Here is a 17,461-nt window from a genome sequence, read left to right on the forward strand (position 1 = left end):
CACACGTACGAAAATAGCACGCAGTGTGTGAGTCTCTCAACACCGTCCGCCATTCCCGTTTCGCCCCACAGGCCACTGGATATTGTTTCGTCTCGGTTGCACAATCGTGTCCAACTGCATGCTTCGTGGACGCGGACGCGGGAAGAGAAACGACGTCTGTCGCGCGCACGCACACGCACACATACACACATGCTGGTCCCTCGTGAGAAGGAGAGACCAGCGCCTCTCATACCCCCCACACACGCACACAAACACACGCCCGACGCCGGGCGAGCCGCGAAGTCTCACCCCGGCGGGGGCGAAGCGGAGAGCAGCCGCGCGACGAGCGACGACTCCTCCGGCGTCGTCCGCTACTTTCGCTGTCTTTTAACGAGGTCGCTAATCTTGGGGGTGGAACGCAGGGCGCGGGCAGCGCGGCTGCGACGGCTTTCCTCGCGCGACTTGGCGCGGCTGAAGGCCGCGACCGAAAACCGGTATAATTTCGACGAGGCCGAGCGGCCTCGAGAGAGTCGCGTCGCGGCGACTTCGGGGGGACGCGAATCAGAGTCGTCGGAGTCGGGTTGGCACCCGACTCGATCTTCGAGAAATCGAGGCTCGCAGACGAGGCGAGTCGAATATAAGTGTTTCTATCGGCGGATCGCAAGTCGATTCCCCAGCGGATGGAGGAACCGGTTCGCGACAAAAGTCGAGCGCGAGTGGATGGATTCGAAAAATGGGTCTCTCGATTTGCTGAAGATCGAGTCGAGAGACCGCCCACCCGCCGACAGCTCTCGCCGCTTTCGCGCGAATAAATTTCACGCAAGCGAGCGGGTAGCGGTGACGCGATCACTTTGACGACACTTCGCTCGGGCTCGCCGAAGTTACATCGGTAAATTCGCTCGCTCGCCGGAGAAAGACAGAGAGAGAGAGAGAGAGAGAGAGAGAGAGAGGGGACACCGATTCCTGAGAAGTCCGAGCGACTGGCGCGTTTCTCTCTCTCTCTCTCTCTCTCTCTCTCTCTCTCTCTCTCTCTCTCCCTCCGACATCTCAGACGCGAATCGTCGCCCGGGACATGAAGAGACGCCGTCCCCGGCGTTATCGGCGCATCGCCGCGAGCTCGATAAGCAACAGCCGGCGGAAAGCAGGATGGACGCGGCTCTTCGCGAGACCGGATCCGCGGATCCTTGAAGAAGAAGACCCGTCGGCCCTTCTACCACCACCGCCGCCGCCGCCGCCGTTGCCGCTGCTCTTTCTTCTTCTTCTTCTTCTTCTTCTTCTTCTTCTTCTTCTTCTTCTTCTTCTTCTCGGGCTGCGGCCGCGATCGCAGGTCCCGCGTCTCCGGATGCGTCGACGACCGCGGGCTGCGGACAGCGGGCGAGGGCAGGACCGCGGCAGCGAGTCGAACGTGCCGAGCCTCCGAGGCAACCTGCAACAACAATAATAACCGTCCGACTCATGGCGCGCGGGCAGGCGATCGCGCAGATCGCATCGAACACGCTCAATTGATTTACGGACGTCGCGGCGCGACACGCGTCTCCGGCCTGCTTACGTTTGTTACTTACAGCGGCTGAGATTGTACGTGCGCATCGCCGGGGGGGAGGGGGATGCGTAAGCCCACATCGATACCAGAGCATTGTCCACCGCGGCGGTTGTCGCCCGCGCGAGTCGCACCGCGGAGAATTTCCTCTCGGCGAAAGTGAACTCGCGCGCCACCGACCGGCGCGGCGGGGGAGGGTTTTTTGACCGTGTTTTTTTTGGAATTTCGGTACGTCACGTCTCTCGGGCGGCTGACAAGTTGCGAAAACCGCCGGACTTGTCGGTTTCGGCGCGTTCTAATTTCTCGGATGTTGAGCAAATTGCATATTAATGCGTTATATGACGCCCACTATGTTAGATATACCGGGTGTTAAAAAAAAATGCCGGGCTCTGCACTTTAGGAGCAGATAGTATAAAACGGGGGAAAGGTCTTAATAAACATGGCTGGAAAAAGTGATATTGTCGGAGTTGTGAACTGTTATAACTCGCTTTAGTTAAAATAAATAATTGTTAACGCTGATCATATCCATCTTCCGGCCCGTTTGTTAGGATTTTTTTCCTTCATTTTGCACTATCTGCTCCTGAATGCTCTTTTTTAAACACCCTGTATGTGATATAACATTATATTATCAATGTTTATTATTAACGAAATATCCACATTATTCACCGCACGTAAATTACCACACGTAAATTGGCCGATGTAAATTTTCTAATATTTATATAAATATTTACACAGGGTGTCCGAGATTTTTTGAAAACGAAAAATTGCGAAGATTAGCTCAGATGAAACTGAGAAGAAAAGCCAAGTATCATTTTGCAAAAATCGTAATAGTTATCAAGTTGTTAATGATTGAAAATGACCACATTTAGGGGCTCTTTTAATTGATAACTTGAAAATTTGCTTACTTATTTGCAAAATGATACTTGGTTTTTCTTCTTAGTTTGGTTTGATTAATTTTCACAATTTTTCGTTTCCAAAAGATCCCGGCTACCCCATATAACCATTTTAATATTTTTATAATATTATGTTATTATATAATATATACATTTAAAGTATTTACATAAATATTTAAATAACATAAATTTCTATAATATTATTATATATGTATTATATGTATATGTATAGTGGATCAAAAATATATTAAAAATATTTATTATCATTTTCACGTTCAATTACTAAATAAATTATTGAAACTATTATTTTTATAAGTTAATACAGGAAAAAATAAATAATAAATTAGTGAGATAACTATAATAATTAATAAAATAGGAAAAGAATAAAAACTCATATTATTGGCATTATGTGAGAAATAGAATATTATAATAAATAATATTTTTGAATTGGCAATTTAACGTCAAAGTTTAACTAATCCTACACAGTTAAAAGTAGATAATATTCTATTGCAATCTGATTTAAAAAATCGATACTTTGTTCAGTCATTTAATAATATTAAATTATAGTTTTAGATCATTCGATAAAATCTTTTATATTAATTAATTCACTTACAATTAGTATGAATCTATGATTTAATGCGCAAATTTCAGAACATTGACCACAACAAATTCCAAATATCCAATATATGGATAATAAGGATCGATTTAAACGTTCCGGAACTGAATCTATTTTAATATCTAATGATGAAACTGTTCACGCATGCATGAATCACGTCTAAAGATATCATTCGAACTGGATAATCAAAAATGTAAAATACATCGATTACCGACGTCTGATAAATATAAATATTTATATAAATATTGTAATTAAATATTTCCGATATGTTCGCCCTTGCGACAATCTACTCCGTAGACCGTTCGTTTTTCTACGACAATTGGAACTCCGCGTCGATTTAACCCGCTGTCACCTGTCCGCGTTCAGGTTTGCATTCTTACACGCGACTCGAAGAGACAATTAACGTCTCTCTGCGCCGCGCTCTCTCGCGACTCAATTGAAACGGTTGACATTATCACGCTCGCCTTGGAACCGATCGATTACTGCGCTCGCGGATACCTTTCTTTTCTTACACACACACACACACACACACGACGACCTCACGCGACTTTGTGCGCGAATTATCCCCATCTCCGTGGGGCCGAGCCGCAAAGAGAAACGTCGCGCGGTCGAACGTTCAGAATGAACGAATTTACCTGAGGCTTTGGAAATCCATTTAAGTAAGTACCAAGGATTTTTGTTCGAAGCACCGAAGTAATTAATTCTTATCCGCTCATTTACGTTAATTAGTCCAGATCATGTGGGGAATTTATTTCTTCCTCAAGGCGTTGAGAAATGTAACTCGGGTTAATATTTCATTATTCAGCGGTTTTCTCTTTTTCTCCGACGGACGCGCGCGCGAGCGTCACGTGGGCGCGATCCTTTAAGAATTCAATGCGTCTCCGAATGCCGGTGTCATAAAGAACGAGTTATTCAACGGTCATAACAAACACACACACACACACACATATGCGGCAGCTCACGCCACCCACGCGAGCGAAAGAGGCCGAGGAAAGACGCTCACCTCGATCAGGCTTCTTGAAGCTCGCCCTTCACTCCCGGCACGCCGTGGTGATGCCTCGAAGCGAGCTTGTTCGCTAATTCGTGCATCACGTCGCGGTAGATGACGGTGTCCAAATTCTCGCCCAGCATGTACAGGAGGAACCAGTCGCCCATCTTGCTGCGACGCACTATCGTCTCCACGGCGTCACGCCGCACCAAGCGGAAGCGCATTCGCAGCAGGTAGACCCTCGTGCGCGGCGAGAGAATGATGAGTATCTGGAGGAGCAGACGCACGAATATAGGCGGGCGAGCACGCGCCGGCAGGTCGACGACATCCGATCGTCGCCTCTTATCGCGCGCACGAAACCTTCTCAATCTGATCGACACTTTTGCTCACATCCAGGCTCTCACTGAGAATTCATTGATTTCGGCCGCTCAGGCCGCCAATTTAATCAGCCGATTGATCGGATAATGGAGTTGACCGAAGATGGCGAAGTCGGCTCCAGAGAAGTCGATTTAAATCAATATCGAGAATTTAGAAAAATTAAAAAAAGATAAATAAATAAATAAATATATATATATATTAATATTTAAATATTGAAAAGTTGGGTCGAGGGCGTTGATTGATGAAAATTTTTCATTTAATTCGCTAAATTTCTTTTCTTTCAATTTTGAGAAACGTCAGGGACTTGCTTGAGGCATTGAGACGACTGATTTCGTTGAATCTACCTGAATCATTTAATTAATTTTTTTCTCTCGCGGGGGGAGGGGGATAATATCACGTCGGCGATATATTCGAGAATTTCCCTGCAAGTCTTTAAACGCACGTGGAACGACTGCAAATATTTGTTGTTCTTTAGCAACAGAATTTTAATCAGTAGTGACTTGGCTGTTACTCCTGAGAGCTCCTTTAGTTAATGCCTAGTCCTTTTAACCTTCTCGGTACGAGCGTCGTACGTCGTACGATCGGCAGCCTCTCAGCGCTCGCTTTTCTTCAGCTTATTATAAATAAAGTGACTTACGTCTCGGATTAATCTCTCATTTTTTGCCAATAGCAGCTTTTATACGTGTCGATATTTAGTCACTTTACCAGAAGACATGAGAAGGCCGTCTCGATTAGCGACCGAATAGAACCCCGTCGTAAAAAAAAAAGATTAATAATATATCGATAACATCGTCTTCAATTTTTCATAATTTATCGATAACGCACATCTCTCAAGCCAAGAGAGTGCGCAAAGTTTATGATTTACTTGTAATTTTTTTCCCGCTCCAGCAAGGATACCCGCCGTACCGCCGAAAGGATTAATCAAGGTTCAACGAAAATGACTGTCACTTTCCGTGCCCTCTGAAAACTCGCTTTCACTCGGAGTGAGAATCGGTCGGAAAATCGAAAAGTCGATTGCGCGGAGGAGGTCGCGTCTCTTCCCCTCCGCTCCTCCTCGTCCTTTCGTCCACGCCCGCGCGCGCGCGGCCGAGTCGTTTTTTCTCGCCGAGGCTCGCGACGTTTACGAGCGGGTCTCTTACGACGCGTCTCTCGCGTTTCCCTCTCTCTCTCTCTCTCTCTCTCGCTCGCTCTCTCTCTCTCTCTCTCGGGGGCTACTAACCCTATACAAAACCGTAAAGAAACTGAGCACGCCGAGGAAGAGGAACCAGAACCAGAGGAATACATAGATCTTCTCGTTGACGACGTTGAGAGGCAATATACAGACGGCGTCGTGCCTCTCGACCTCGCCGCTGACGCCGTACTTGTAGAATGTGCACTTGGTCATTCGTGGGAAGACGTAAATCATCGGGTCCACCCGGTCCTCCTGGTCGGACTCGAGGAACCTCAGCACGTCGATGCCGAAGGTCAGGAAGGCGCCGTCGAAGAAGCGGTTCATCAGAAACATCTGACCTGCGACAACGTATCCGTCGCTTTACAATCTCTCCTCGCCTCCCCCCCCTCCCTGCCCCTGCCCCTCCCCCTCCCCCCTTTGCGCGCGATTATTTCCTTCTTGCATTCTTACTGCAACGGCCTGCGCGCGTTCGAAACGCCGCAGAGAGCACCGAGTCGCGGTCGAACCGTGCGTGAGCACCCAGTACTCCCGCCCCCCCCTCTCCCCCGGCCGCCGGGGGGTATTTAATTTATCCGGCCGTCGGAGCGCGTCGTCGCGCCTCACCCTCCGCGTGTGAATAGCCGCGGAGGCTCGCGCGTGATTCGGCCACAATGGGCACATCGGCGGTGAAATCGACGTGCCATCAAGCGCGGCCAATCAAGCGGTCGGTCGGCGAGGCGCGATGCGGCCAGCTGTATCGCTGCCAACTTTTACCGTGAATCGTTCATTCACTCGGGCTCGCTCATTATACCGGCGTCTTCCTTTTCGCGCGCGCGAGCGATCGAGCGAACGAGCCGTCGCTCGTCGGTGAAGTCTCTAAAGCGATTCATTCGCGCTGAGCGTGAGCGGCTCTCTCCCTCTCTCTCTCTCTCTCTCTCTCTCTCTCTCTCTCTCTCTCTCTCTCTTTCTCGAAGCGGCGCCTCTCTTTGCGCGTCGACTTGTACCTCCCGGACTTTACGACCGCGAGCCAAACGCTCGCGAGAGCTCGGTAATGCTTGTAAACTATCTCGTCGCGCGCTGAGGGAATTATCGCGGCCGAGGGGGTGCGCGCGTCGCCGTGGAAAAGCTCGTGAAATTCGTGAAACGCGCAGAGGTCGAATTTCCGAGCGATGCCGAGACATTGTCATCGGCGTAAATATCGCTTCGGAGGAATTTTCCGCGCCGGAACGGCGCAACCTCGCTGTCTGCGCGCGCGAGCAGTGTGGTATTAGGAGTGTGATTTAATTTTGAGGATTTTTTCTCCAAAACTGATTTACTTAACCCTTTCACTGCTGAATTAACTTCCCTTGAGAAGGTTATTAAAATATTTGGTAATTCTACGTCTTTTCTGGGCCGCTGATTACGAATCTAAGTCAGATGTGCAAAAGTCAGATGTGCAAAATTCAAAATGGCGGATTTAATATGGCAATCGTGATGTATAAAATTAAATTGAATTAATTGAAAATTCCAATTATTATTGAATAATAACCAGGTCGTAATAAGAACATATGATTCTAGACGATGGAACTCGATCGAGCTGGAAAAAATTTATGTGAGAAAACGTTCAATACTGCATATTTATGCTTACTAGAGATTAAACATTCATTTTTTAGCAAATTTCTGCTGTTTTTGTAGAAATATTTGTTTATAAAAAAATCTAACCTGCAACAAAATACTGAAAAAAATATATGTTTTTGCACAACATCGGAAAAATATTTGGTGAAAATTTCAGGCCTCTACATTCAATACTCTCCGAGGAATCGATTTTTCCCTAAAAAAAGTATTTTTTTCAACTTTGATTTGTTATAAATAATCACAAGTGAATAATTCGGTATAAAAACCTATTGGAGTATGTTGAACAACTATTCGGTTATCGGGAAAACTCAATCCCCGATTAGCTTTTCAAAATTATGTAATTTACAACGCAAAATTGAATCAAGGAAAGGTGGGAAGTATACTTCTCACTAACAATGAAAGGGTTAAACACGATAATGAACGAGTACCTTGGTCAAGATACTTTTTTTCGTTTTCTACAACTTTTTCCCACAAATCTTTCCGCCAAGAGATGGATTCCGCGACGATAAAAAAATTCTTCTTCGGAGTTGAACCGATTTTCACAACAAATTTTCGCGCTTGCTCCAAGTTATGAAACTGTGTATCCTCTACAGCAGGGTTTCCCTTTTTTGTATTTCGCATCCTTAAAAATTTATTAATGGACCTTCGCACCCCCTCGGGATTTTCATGTTTCCCCTCGGATCGTCTCAATATCCGGGGTTTTCGTTACTACGACCTCTCAGGAAGTTGTCCCGCTTTTCTGAATCTCGTTACATTTTTCTCTTTTCTTTCGGGGCAAAACGCACCACTTTTTTTTAACAAGTGCGCAATACAATCTCACACAAGCGTATCGCTATTAGCATTTCTCTGTCAGAACGACGAGAAGACGTTGGCGATGGTTGGCGGAGAAAATTTCAAGGAGGTCAACCGTTCTTTTCGCACCTCCTCCCCCGCCCGCCCGACAATTTATTTTTTATTGGTACGAATTCAACATCGTTCCGGCCGTCATCACCGTAAATTGCTCGGCGGCGAGCACGCCGGCAGAGACGAAACACTTAAAAAATCACCCTTCCCCCAACCCCTTATTTCGGAATTGGGGTTGCATTACGATATCGTGAGACTCCCATAGGGAATGCCGCGTATCCTGGTCGACGGTTGTCGACCAGGAAAGTCAAACATTGACCGGCGACTCGGCGCGTACACTCCTTCCTCCCCCCTCCCCCCGCCCCAGCAAAGGAGGAGTATGGACTACTCACCGACCACGTTCAGCAGCGCGAGCACTTCGCACAGGTAGTACCTGTAAGCCCACCAATTGTGAAAGCGAAGGTTCTCCCAGAGGTAGTCGAGCAGCATCTTCTTCTTTTGCTTCTTCTCCACCTCGGAGCAGAGCCCGATGTCGAGATCCATCATGAGGGCATGAATCTTGCCACCCTCCCAGCCCTTCCACAGCCATCTCGGCGTGTAAAAAAGGATCGCCTGCGAGCAGAGAGACAGACGGGAAGAGAGCGAGAGAGAGAGAGAGAGAGAGAGAGAGAGAGAGAGAGAAAGAGAAAGAGGGAGGAAGGGAGGGAGGGAGAGAGAGGGGCGAGTGAATAAATAGCGACGAATCGGCCAACAGCTGATATATTACGGAGAGTTCTGCTGGGCGGACCTACTTACGTGTAATACATAACCGGTGCGGCCGATAGTACGAAACGGGTTATCATTATCGTGCAGACGCGCGCGCCCGATAACTGCTGATTAAGACAATGCGCGCCGGCCGGCACGCGCGCGCGCTGCTCGTTACCGGGCGAGTCCGCCTGATGAATTTTTAATGGAAAAATTGCCAGCGACTACGCCTCCTCCCCATCCCCTTCGCTCTCTCCCTCGCGAGGGAAAGCGGGGCCGAGGAGAGAGGGGCGTTTGGAGCGCGCGGTTCTGATTATTTCGAATCGCGGCGGCAACGCGCGTCCCGTTGCCATCCCCCTCGCCCCTTGAATTCGAAAAGGAGGATTTTCTGGAAAGGGAAGATCTTCGAGGTGCGTGCGATTATTAACCCTTGCACTCGGAATGCCAGCACAGCTGGCATAGACTTTCACCCCGGCAACTCGGAATGCCAGCTGCACTGGCATGAACATTTACCCCGGCAACTCGGAATGCCAGCTATGCTGTCATAAGAAAGATTTGAAGATGGGGAACAGTGTCGCATTTTAAAAAATAAGATGTAAGATTTTATAAATCTTGTCGATAAATTTACGCACAAGAGATCGTTAATTATCGAGCAGCTGGAGGGAAATGTGGAAATATTTCTCGGATGCAAAGAGTTAAGCGGGGGAATAATTGTAGCGCCGTGCCGTGGCGACGACGACGACGACTTTGCATCCTCTCGTCGGGAGCTTGGTCGGATCAACGAGATATGATTGACGGCGGCACTAGCCGTGATTTTCGCGAGGCCGAAGAACGCGCTCGCCGAGATCGAGAGTCGCTCAAGCGTCGCCCTCTTTGTTGTTTTTGTCGGCAGCTGCGGTCGTTATCTCCCAGCCTCGCGCGGTATTTTGATATTTTTGATAGATGTACGTGTGCAACGCAGCGCAGCGCGTTTCTACACGCGTGAAATGCATCAACCGGCCGAGTCGAGCACTTTGCATATCGCGTCACCGTGGGTGACGGTTGCTGGCGAACGTGTTAACCTTTTCCTCTTCGCGGCGTATTCACACCGTCTCTCTCTCCCTCTCTCTCTCTCTCTCTCTCTCTCTCTCTCTCTCTCTCTCTTGCTCTGTGTGTCTTACATGCCCGTATTTTCTTGCTAGGGCTCTCCCGGCCGGCGCTCGCCGCGGCCATCTTGATTTATGACGTCAGAAGCGTGGAAGAGCACGCTGAAGATTCCCGCAAAGCGCGCTCAAACGAAGGAATACACAGCCGAGAAACGGCGCTCGCGCGATCCGCCGAGCACGCACTTGCTCGAAATGCCCCGAGCACTGGCAGTTAATAACGAACGATGAACCAAGTCTCGCTCGGACAATTAAAAGATTATCGCGAAATCTCTCAGCGCGACACGCAACCCTTTTTACACCTGCGCAATGTCAAACTCTTCTCACGCGATCCCGTCGCGCGAGAAGCGTCTCACGCTAATCCGTTGCAGCAAAAGGAAATTTATTTATTCATCGGGATTCTTTTCTCATTCATTTATTGCGAAATTGTTGGGAGTATTTTGCAAGTTGTGTATTTCTCGACCTCGACGGACGCTCGCGGAAGTTTCGAGAGCGCGCCTCCTCGAGTCACGAACGGCCAGGATGGCCGCGGCGAGCGGCCTCACTCTTATTAATTGTCACGTCTCAACGACGCGCGATCTCGTCGCCGGGTTTCGCGCCTCGGCTGTCATTAGGATTAGAATTTCATTAGGTCGCAATCACGCGGAGCTGTCGCCAGCCCGTTCCGCTGGACGGAACGTCCAGAAGCCGCCGCGTGCGTCGTCGGCGAGAATAAACGCGCGCGATTAATTGAATCGCGCGCTCGCGCTCGGCATTATCCCACATTAGAATTTCCGATGCGATGTCAATGCACTTATCGGGTGCGCACGGCTGCAGGAGGAGGAGATCCTTTCTCACGGTATATAAAGCTTTCTGGCTTGCCGCCAGGGGCAAGCTCGGGTCGCGCGCGCGCGCGCTGCGCGATCGAATATAGACGCGTACCACTCACCGTCGCCATCGCCGACGACGACGACGACAACGACGACATCGTCGACAACGGCTTGGCGGGTGTTCAGGAAATCCGAGGCAAATTGCAATTTACGGAAGATGACGGAGACGCGGATGATTGTTAATGGGAGCGAGCGCGGTACGTGCCGGTCGCCACGCGCTCCGTCGGCTTGCACGCGTCGAGAGAGACAATGTACTCTCTCTCTCTCTCTCTTTTTCTCTCTGGCTAGATTTCCCGGGGCGAAACCTCGCTCGGAGTAGCCTCAGGTGGGAATCCGCGCGAGCGAGAACGCCGCGACCCGGAATCAGCGCATTAGTCGCTTGGCAAAATCGGGCAAAAACAGGAACCGCGAAAGATCGCCATAATCCGAGCAAAAAAATTGTTAAGGCCATTCTCATGAAGTATAAGGCCTTGAGAAGGCTGAAAGTATAGAATGCTTTAAAATGGGATGCGTCATTATTACCACATCAGGCTCCGAGATGGATCTCTTGGGGATACCTTAGATTTTGTGAAATAAGGCTTTGATAAGGAAAACTGACGAGGGCCTTAGAAGAATCTTTCAGGGGTACTTTAGATTTTACGAAGTAAGGCTGTGATAGGAAAAGCTGAGAAGGGCCTTAGAAGGATCTTTTAGGGATGTCTTAGATTTTACGAGATAACGCTTTAACATGAGAAACTGATGTGGGTCTTAGAAGGATCTTTTAAGGATGCTTTAGATGTACAAAATCAAGTTTTGCTATAGAAAATTAATAAGATCTGAAGCGTGTAATAAAATCATATCATAGTTTAATATTGTTTCAGTAGGTCGCTCTATCTGGTTCTTTTAAAGATTTTTTAATTATACCGCAATTAAAAACAAATTTTATTAGTTTTATTAGTTGCCATATTCATTAATCTGTTCCAGGGATTTTTCTAGTATTGCCTTTCTTTTGAAATGCAGCAAACTTTAATAAAAACAGTAGCAGGATTTTTATATGTAAATAATGCTATATTTTATTCCAAAGTATGCTATATTTTTAAAATAAAAAATTCTTGTTGTATACTAACAAGGTCACAAAGAAATAAAGAAATTAGTCTAAATTTCTTGGAATGACAAGAACAAATATTTTTACTCAAGCAATAATAAAAATATTTCCGTGTAAAACCCCTTATAATATTGCCTCATAAAAACCCGTTAAACTATTTATTGCACATCTTGTAGGAGCTTTGTCCTTTTATTCTTATTAAGGCCCGATTAATGTTAAGGAAAAATAATCACCAGAGTCTTATTAATTTTTCGACTCGGGAAAGAGAAGGCCGCGAGAGTGTTTTGACTCGTTCGACTTTGCGTCGAGACTTCTCAGCTATCAGCAAGCAGCCCCATTGGGTGTTGGCAACCCAAAGCTGGGGAGAAACTCGCTCGAATCGACCAGCGAGACGATTGATTAATTCTGATTAACGACTTGCCGATCGTCTCTCCTGGTCGATCAGCGTCTTTTAATCGATTAACGCCCAGTGCTTCCTCCCGGAAGGGAATTATTAAATAACGAGGTGTTTGTCATCGGGGACGTCAGGACGGAGAAGCGGTTGCAGCGTCCGCTTTCTACTTTGGATAATTAATGAGTTGATTAATGAGAACGCAGTGCAGTAATCATAACCTGCTCGCTCGGGATATGTCGGAGCAATTCCGAAATGGGAGTTCGTTCCAGGAAATTTGGAGAGGGAGAGCGCCATTTCGCTCGGGGCGGAAGATAAACACGCGTGGCCTGCAATACACCCTTCCGGCTGACTAATAAGTGATAAATTAATCGTACACACTAAAATTCTAATAAACCACTCGCGCGGGACGAGCTGAAGCAATTACGCCGGCTTGCGAGAGTCGGTTCAGTCGGAAAAGCCGCTCGAATTCGAGCTCGACTCGGCTGCCGCTTCGCTCTTCGACTGGAATTTCAGCCGGGAAGATCCGAATACGGATCACTCAGCTCGGCGGATAGGTAAACGCGCGTCGAGATTTTCGCAACTCCATTCCTCCCATTTTCCGCGACCTCCGTCGTCGAGAAACCGGTGGAGAAAAGAAAAAATGCACCACCGAAGGTTAAAGCTGCAAAAGTGTCGACTTTGAGGGGCTTTACGAAAAATCCCAACGAGCCTGTCGAAAAACGCCAAATATTATCGCGCCAACAAAAAATCGGAGAGCGGGAGGCGGGGGAGAAATTGCATCAGTCGTCCGGCGCGACGAGATCGTGCGAGGAAGCGCGAAACAAACGCGGGCCGTTGTAAGCCGATTCGCAGCTTCCAGCGTTATCGCGAGAGCGAGCGACTGCGCGCCTCTCGGAGAGAGGAGGGAAAATGCGTGACCGAAAATAGACTTGTTTCTCTCGCGGCTCCCCCTGCTCCCTTCACGCGTCGCCGTCCCCCCCGTCCCTCCCCAGGAGGACCAAACCGCGGCCACGTCCGACCCCGCGCGAGGCTGCAGGAGCGTTTACGTCGTCCTTTCAAGCTTGCTGCGCGCGAGTGTCCTTAGACACGCAAATACACCCGCGGGGACACTCACGGCCGATCGCTCGGTCCGTCCGTCCGCGAGATATTTACTCCGCAAACAGAATGCGCGCTAAATAAGGCAACCTCCGCGGCAATTAGAGCGCGCGGATCTCCGCGGCGACGAGCTGCGCGTCGTGCGAGTTGATCCTCTCGGCGTCGGCTGGGTCCAACGGGACAGCAAATCAACGAACTCCTCCACGAACCGGGAAGAAAGTAACGCTGATGAGACAATTGATTTTGCGATTTTCTGCATGGTGAAAAGTACACAAAGCGTGAGAGAAATTCGAGGAGTTACGAGCCGGTCATTCTTCAGCGCTCAGTGCTGAAATGAAATCGTGAGAATTGCAGAGAAAAGAAGATCGCTAACAAATTGCGTTTCCTTATGAACCGATTTTCAAAGCCGGACATTTTGTTGCATTCAACTAGAGATGTGCGAACTGATCGAATCGAATCTGTAATGTAATTCGATTCGACTCCGAATCTCTATGATTCGAAACCGAATAATTCGAATTGGAATCAAATACATTATCGTTGGCGTGCATCAGCTATAAAACGGGCCATCTGGGCTTAGGCATGTTTGAGCTCTTAACTTGTAATTAACTTGACTTATAATTAATAACTTAATTATAAATTACTTTAAATATTTAAATAAATATTTTACTATAAATATTTTATTTTACTTTAATTGATATTACAATATCAATATTCCTTTTTATATTAAAATCTTCCATCATTATTTGCACGTTTAATAGTCATGTTAAATTTTTTAATGATTCGATTCGATTTCATTCGATTCGATTCGAATTCGAGTGAAATTTCGTAGATTCGATTCGATTCGATTCGACATAAAAATTCTGGATTCGCACATCTCTACATTCAACTGAAACGCGCTTGATGATGGATTCGCTTTTGCGAGAAACCAACCGAGCTTTCTTCTTGACGTAACATTTCCATCACTTAACGCTATAACTATTTTTTCAGAAACATCTCATTCATTCCGGCCGCTGCCTGTTAGTAGTAAGTCGTCGGTGACTTAATTTCACTTTCTTTCCATCCGATATTAAACGTCAAATCTCAATCGTCCAATACTTATAATAATTATAAAAGTCTAAGCTGCATAATTAATCCTTTACGAGTCACATACTGACATACCGATATTCTCTCAACTTAATTTATATACAAATATTGCGCCCCGTTGTAACTCCAAAGTTACAAACCGCCTTTGTTCTAGAATAAAATCCTTGCAAATTGTGTGTAAATTAATTGTTAATTTCTATCCGGAAATTTATATCTGCTGGTCTCAGGTTACGCGATTCTCCTCGCGAGAAGAAATTGACTTATAGTTAAGGAGTTTAAACTTGTCGACTCTGGAGGATCCCAAAGCCGCGTACAGCCTTTCGGCCTCATCAGGTCAGTTCTAAAAGCAATTATACCGGTTGCCGAGTCAAAGTCGAACGGAGAGTTCGGCGCGTTGCTAAATCAGCGATCTCCACTTGCGATGTCGCGCATGAATCGCGACAGCAAGTACGTGCCGCGAATTATCAAGTGCTGCAAAATTATTGCTGCAAACACAACTGCGGTTTTTACATTTTGAATATAAAGACGCACACATCGGTTAAAAATTATATTTATTAATCGGAATAAAGACCATTAGTCTGCACGCATCTCTCCCAACGGGAAACAAATTTGTTTATTCCTGCAAGATAGATATTCTGGACAAAATAACGGTAACTCGAAAAATCGGCGCCTTAAACTTAAAGTAATGAAATAACAAAAACCGCAATTATATTTGCACCAATCTAATATTAGGAGGTCGAATTAATTCCAGTCTTATCTTGTCATTTTTTTATCTTTATTTTAGAGAAATGGTTAAATTTACATCGATTAGAATATTTTCCGTCGTTAGTTGTAACTTTTTCCCATTTTGCCGGCAACATGGCGATCCCACGACGATAGAACGATCTGTCTTCCGAAGCGATCCAATCAGACACACATTTTGCACATCCTCGTAATTATTGAAGTGTGTATCTGCCAAAGCGTGTTGCATCGATCGGAATAGATGGTAACCAGACGGTGCTAGGTCTGGAGAGTACGCTGGGTGCGGAAGGACTTCCCATTCGAACTCTAACAATGATTGTTTAACGATCGAAGTAACATGTGAACGAGCGGTACCGTGCAAAAGAATCACTTTGCGTCTATTGCCGGCTATCGCTAGCCTGTTTTGCATCAATTCGTCACTCAATTTGTTCAATTGTTGCTGATATCGCTCCCCCGTAACTGTTCCATTCGGTTTTAGAAGCTCATAGTGCACCACACCTTCCATATCCAAATACAGAGCATTGCTTTGTGGCCGTGAATGTTCCGTTTTGAAGTCGATGTTGATGGTTATCCTGGATCAACCCATGATTCTTTTCGCTCTGGATTATCAAAATAAATCCATTTTTCATCTCCAGTTACAATTCGCCACGAAAAACTCTCTTTTTCTGTCTGACAAGCGAAGACATGGCGATACTCAAACGATTTGCAATGGCACTTTCAATCAATTCACGTGGAACCCATTTGCCTTCCTTTTGAATGTTTCCCATAGCGTGTAGGCGTTTAGAAATTGTCGATTTATCGACGTTGAGTTGTGCAGCCAATTGTTCTTCCGTTTGAGCGGTGTTTCCGCTCAATAATCGCACGCAATTCGGAATCTTCGAATTTATTCGGTTGACCAGTGCGTTCTTTGTCAGTCCAATCGAAATCACCACTTTTGAATCGTTGAAACCAAAATTTACACAGTTAAAACGCGATGGAGCTTGCCATGATCGCCGCCATAAGTTGTAACGAGCATTTCACGAGCTTCAGTTGCCGATTTTTTCAAAGCAAACAAAAAGATTAATGAATGCAGTCGAAAATGCAATATTGTACGATTCACTGTAGACGCGTGACAACAATGAAACTATCGGTAACAATAGCGCGCAGACTGTCACATGTCACAGAGAAATGTCAAATCTTGCAGTGTTGCCAGATTTCAACATTCGTGCTAACCACTAACTTGTTGTAAAAGCCATCTATTGCCAGGGACCAGAACTGTTAGGTAAATCGGAAAGTTCCGTCCATCTAGCGGCAAGTAGCTGTAGCTAGAACTGTCGTTAACCTCTAATGTCTAAACGAAATTTAATTGTTTGTTCTGACATCTGTCAATAACATTCAGTACATAGAGGTATACGGTTGCATTAATAATATTGTTTTTTATCGCATCGAAGATGTCGTTTGAGCCAAGCGTCATTTGCGCGAAGTGTTAATCTATTGCTTCAATTGGAAGGAAACTGCAACTGAAGCTCATCGAATGCTTGTAGAAGTTTATGGTGATAATGTTCCTTCCGATAAAACATGCAGAGAATGCTTTCGACGCTCTAAAAGTGGTGATTTTTATGTAGAGGACAAAGAGCGGCCAAGAGTATTCGAAGACGAAGAATTGCAGGCATTGGTGGACGGAGATCCATGTCAAACGCAAAAGTAACTTGCAGAAGCATTAAATTGTGCTCAATCTGTCATTTCCGATCGTTCGAAAGCCTTAGGAAAGGTTTACAAGGAAGGAAAATGGGTCCCGTATGAACTGAAGCCAAGAGACATTGAAAGGCGAAAAACCACCTGCGAAATTCTGCTTGCTGGGCAACAAAGAAAGGGGTTTTTACATCGTACCATCACTGGGGATGAAAAATGGATTTATTTTGACAACCCCAAACGCCGAAAAACTATTTGCGATCCCGGCCAACCCTCAGCATCGACGCCAAGGCGGAATATCCACGGAAAGAAGGCAATGCTCTGTATTTGGTGGGATCAGAAGGGTGTGCTGTACCATGAGCTGTTGAAAAGTGGTCAAACAGTCACAGGGGATCTCTACAGAGAACGAATGATCCGTTTGAGCCGAGCATTGCACGAAAAACGACGAGAATATGAAACGAGACAGCATAAAGTGATTTTGCTTCATCACAACGCTCGGCCTCACGTCACAAAATCTGTCGAGGAAGCACGTTAGAAGCTCTTCACTGGGAAGTGTTACCTCATGCGGCTTATTCACCAGACTGTGCCCCTTCCGACTGCCGTTTGTTTCGGTCGATGGCACACGCACTTGCTGACGAAT

At 46.6% G+C, this 17,461-nt stretch overlaps 1 protein-coding gene across 4 annotated transcripts in view; it reads right to left on the reverse strand.

Annotated features, from left to right (window-relative positions):
- Positions 1–1,180: 1,180 nt before the first annotated feature.
- Positions 1,181–17,461, reverse strand: part of shakB (Innexin family member shaking B) — a 53,530-nt gene continuing 37,249 nt past the window's right edge. For all 4 annotated transcript variants that reach the window (XM_025299303.1, XM_025299304.1, XM_011143313.3 and 1 more), the window contains 4 exons: positions 8,391–8,610; positions 5,611–5,900; positions 4,029–4,282; positions 1,181–1,405 (listed from right to left, as the gene is read on the reverse strand). In XM_025299303.1, the coding sequence (XP_025155088.1) occupies positions 4,034–4,282; positions 5,611–5,900; positions 8,391–8,610 (759 nt within the window). In that variant the 3' untranslated portion in view covers positions 1,181–1,405; positions 4,029–4,033. The remainder of the gene's footprint in view (positions 1,406–4,028; positions 4,283–5,610; positions 5,901–8,390; positions 8,611–17,461) is intronic.

Source organism: Harpegnathos saltator, unplaced genomic scaffold, assembly GCF_003227715.2.
Source record: "Harpegnathos saltator strain DR-91 unplaced genomic scaffold, Hsal_v8.6 scaffold26, whole genome shotgun sequence".
Taxonomy (NCBI): domain Eukaryota; kingdom Metazoa; phylum Arthropoda; class Insecta; order Hymenoptera; family Formicidae; genus Harpegnathos; species Harpegnathos saltator.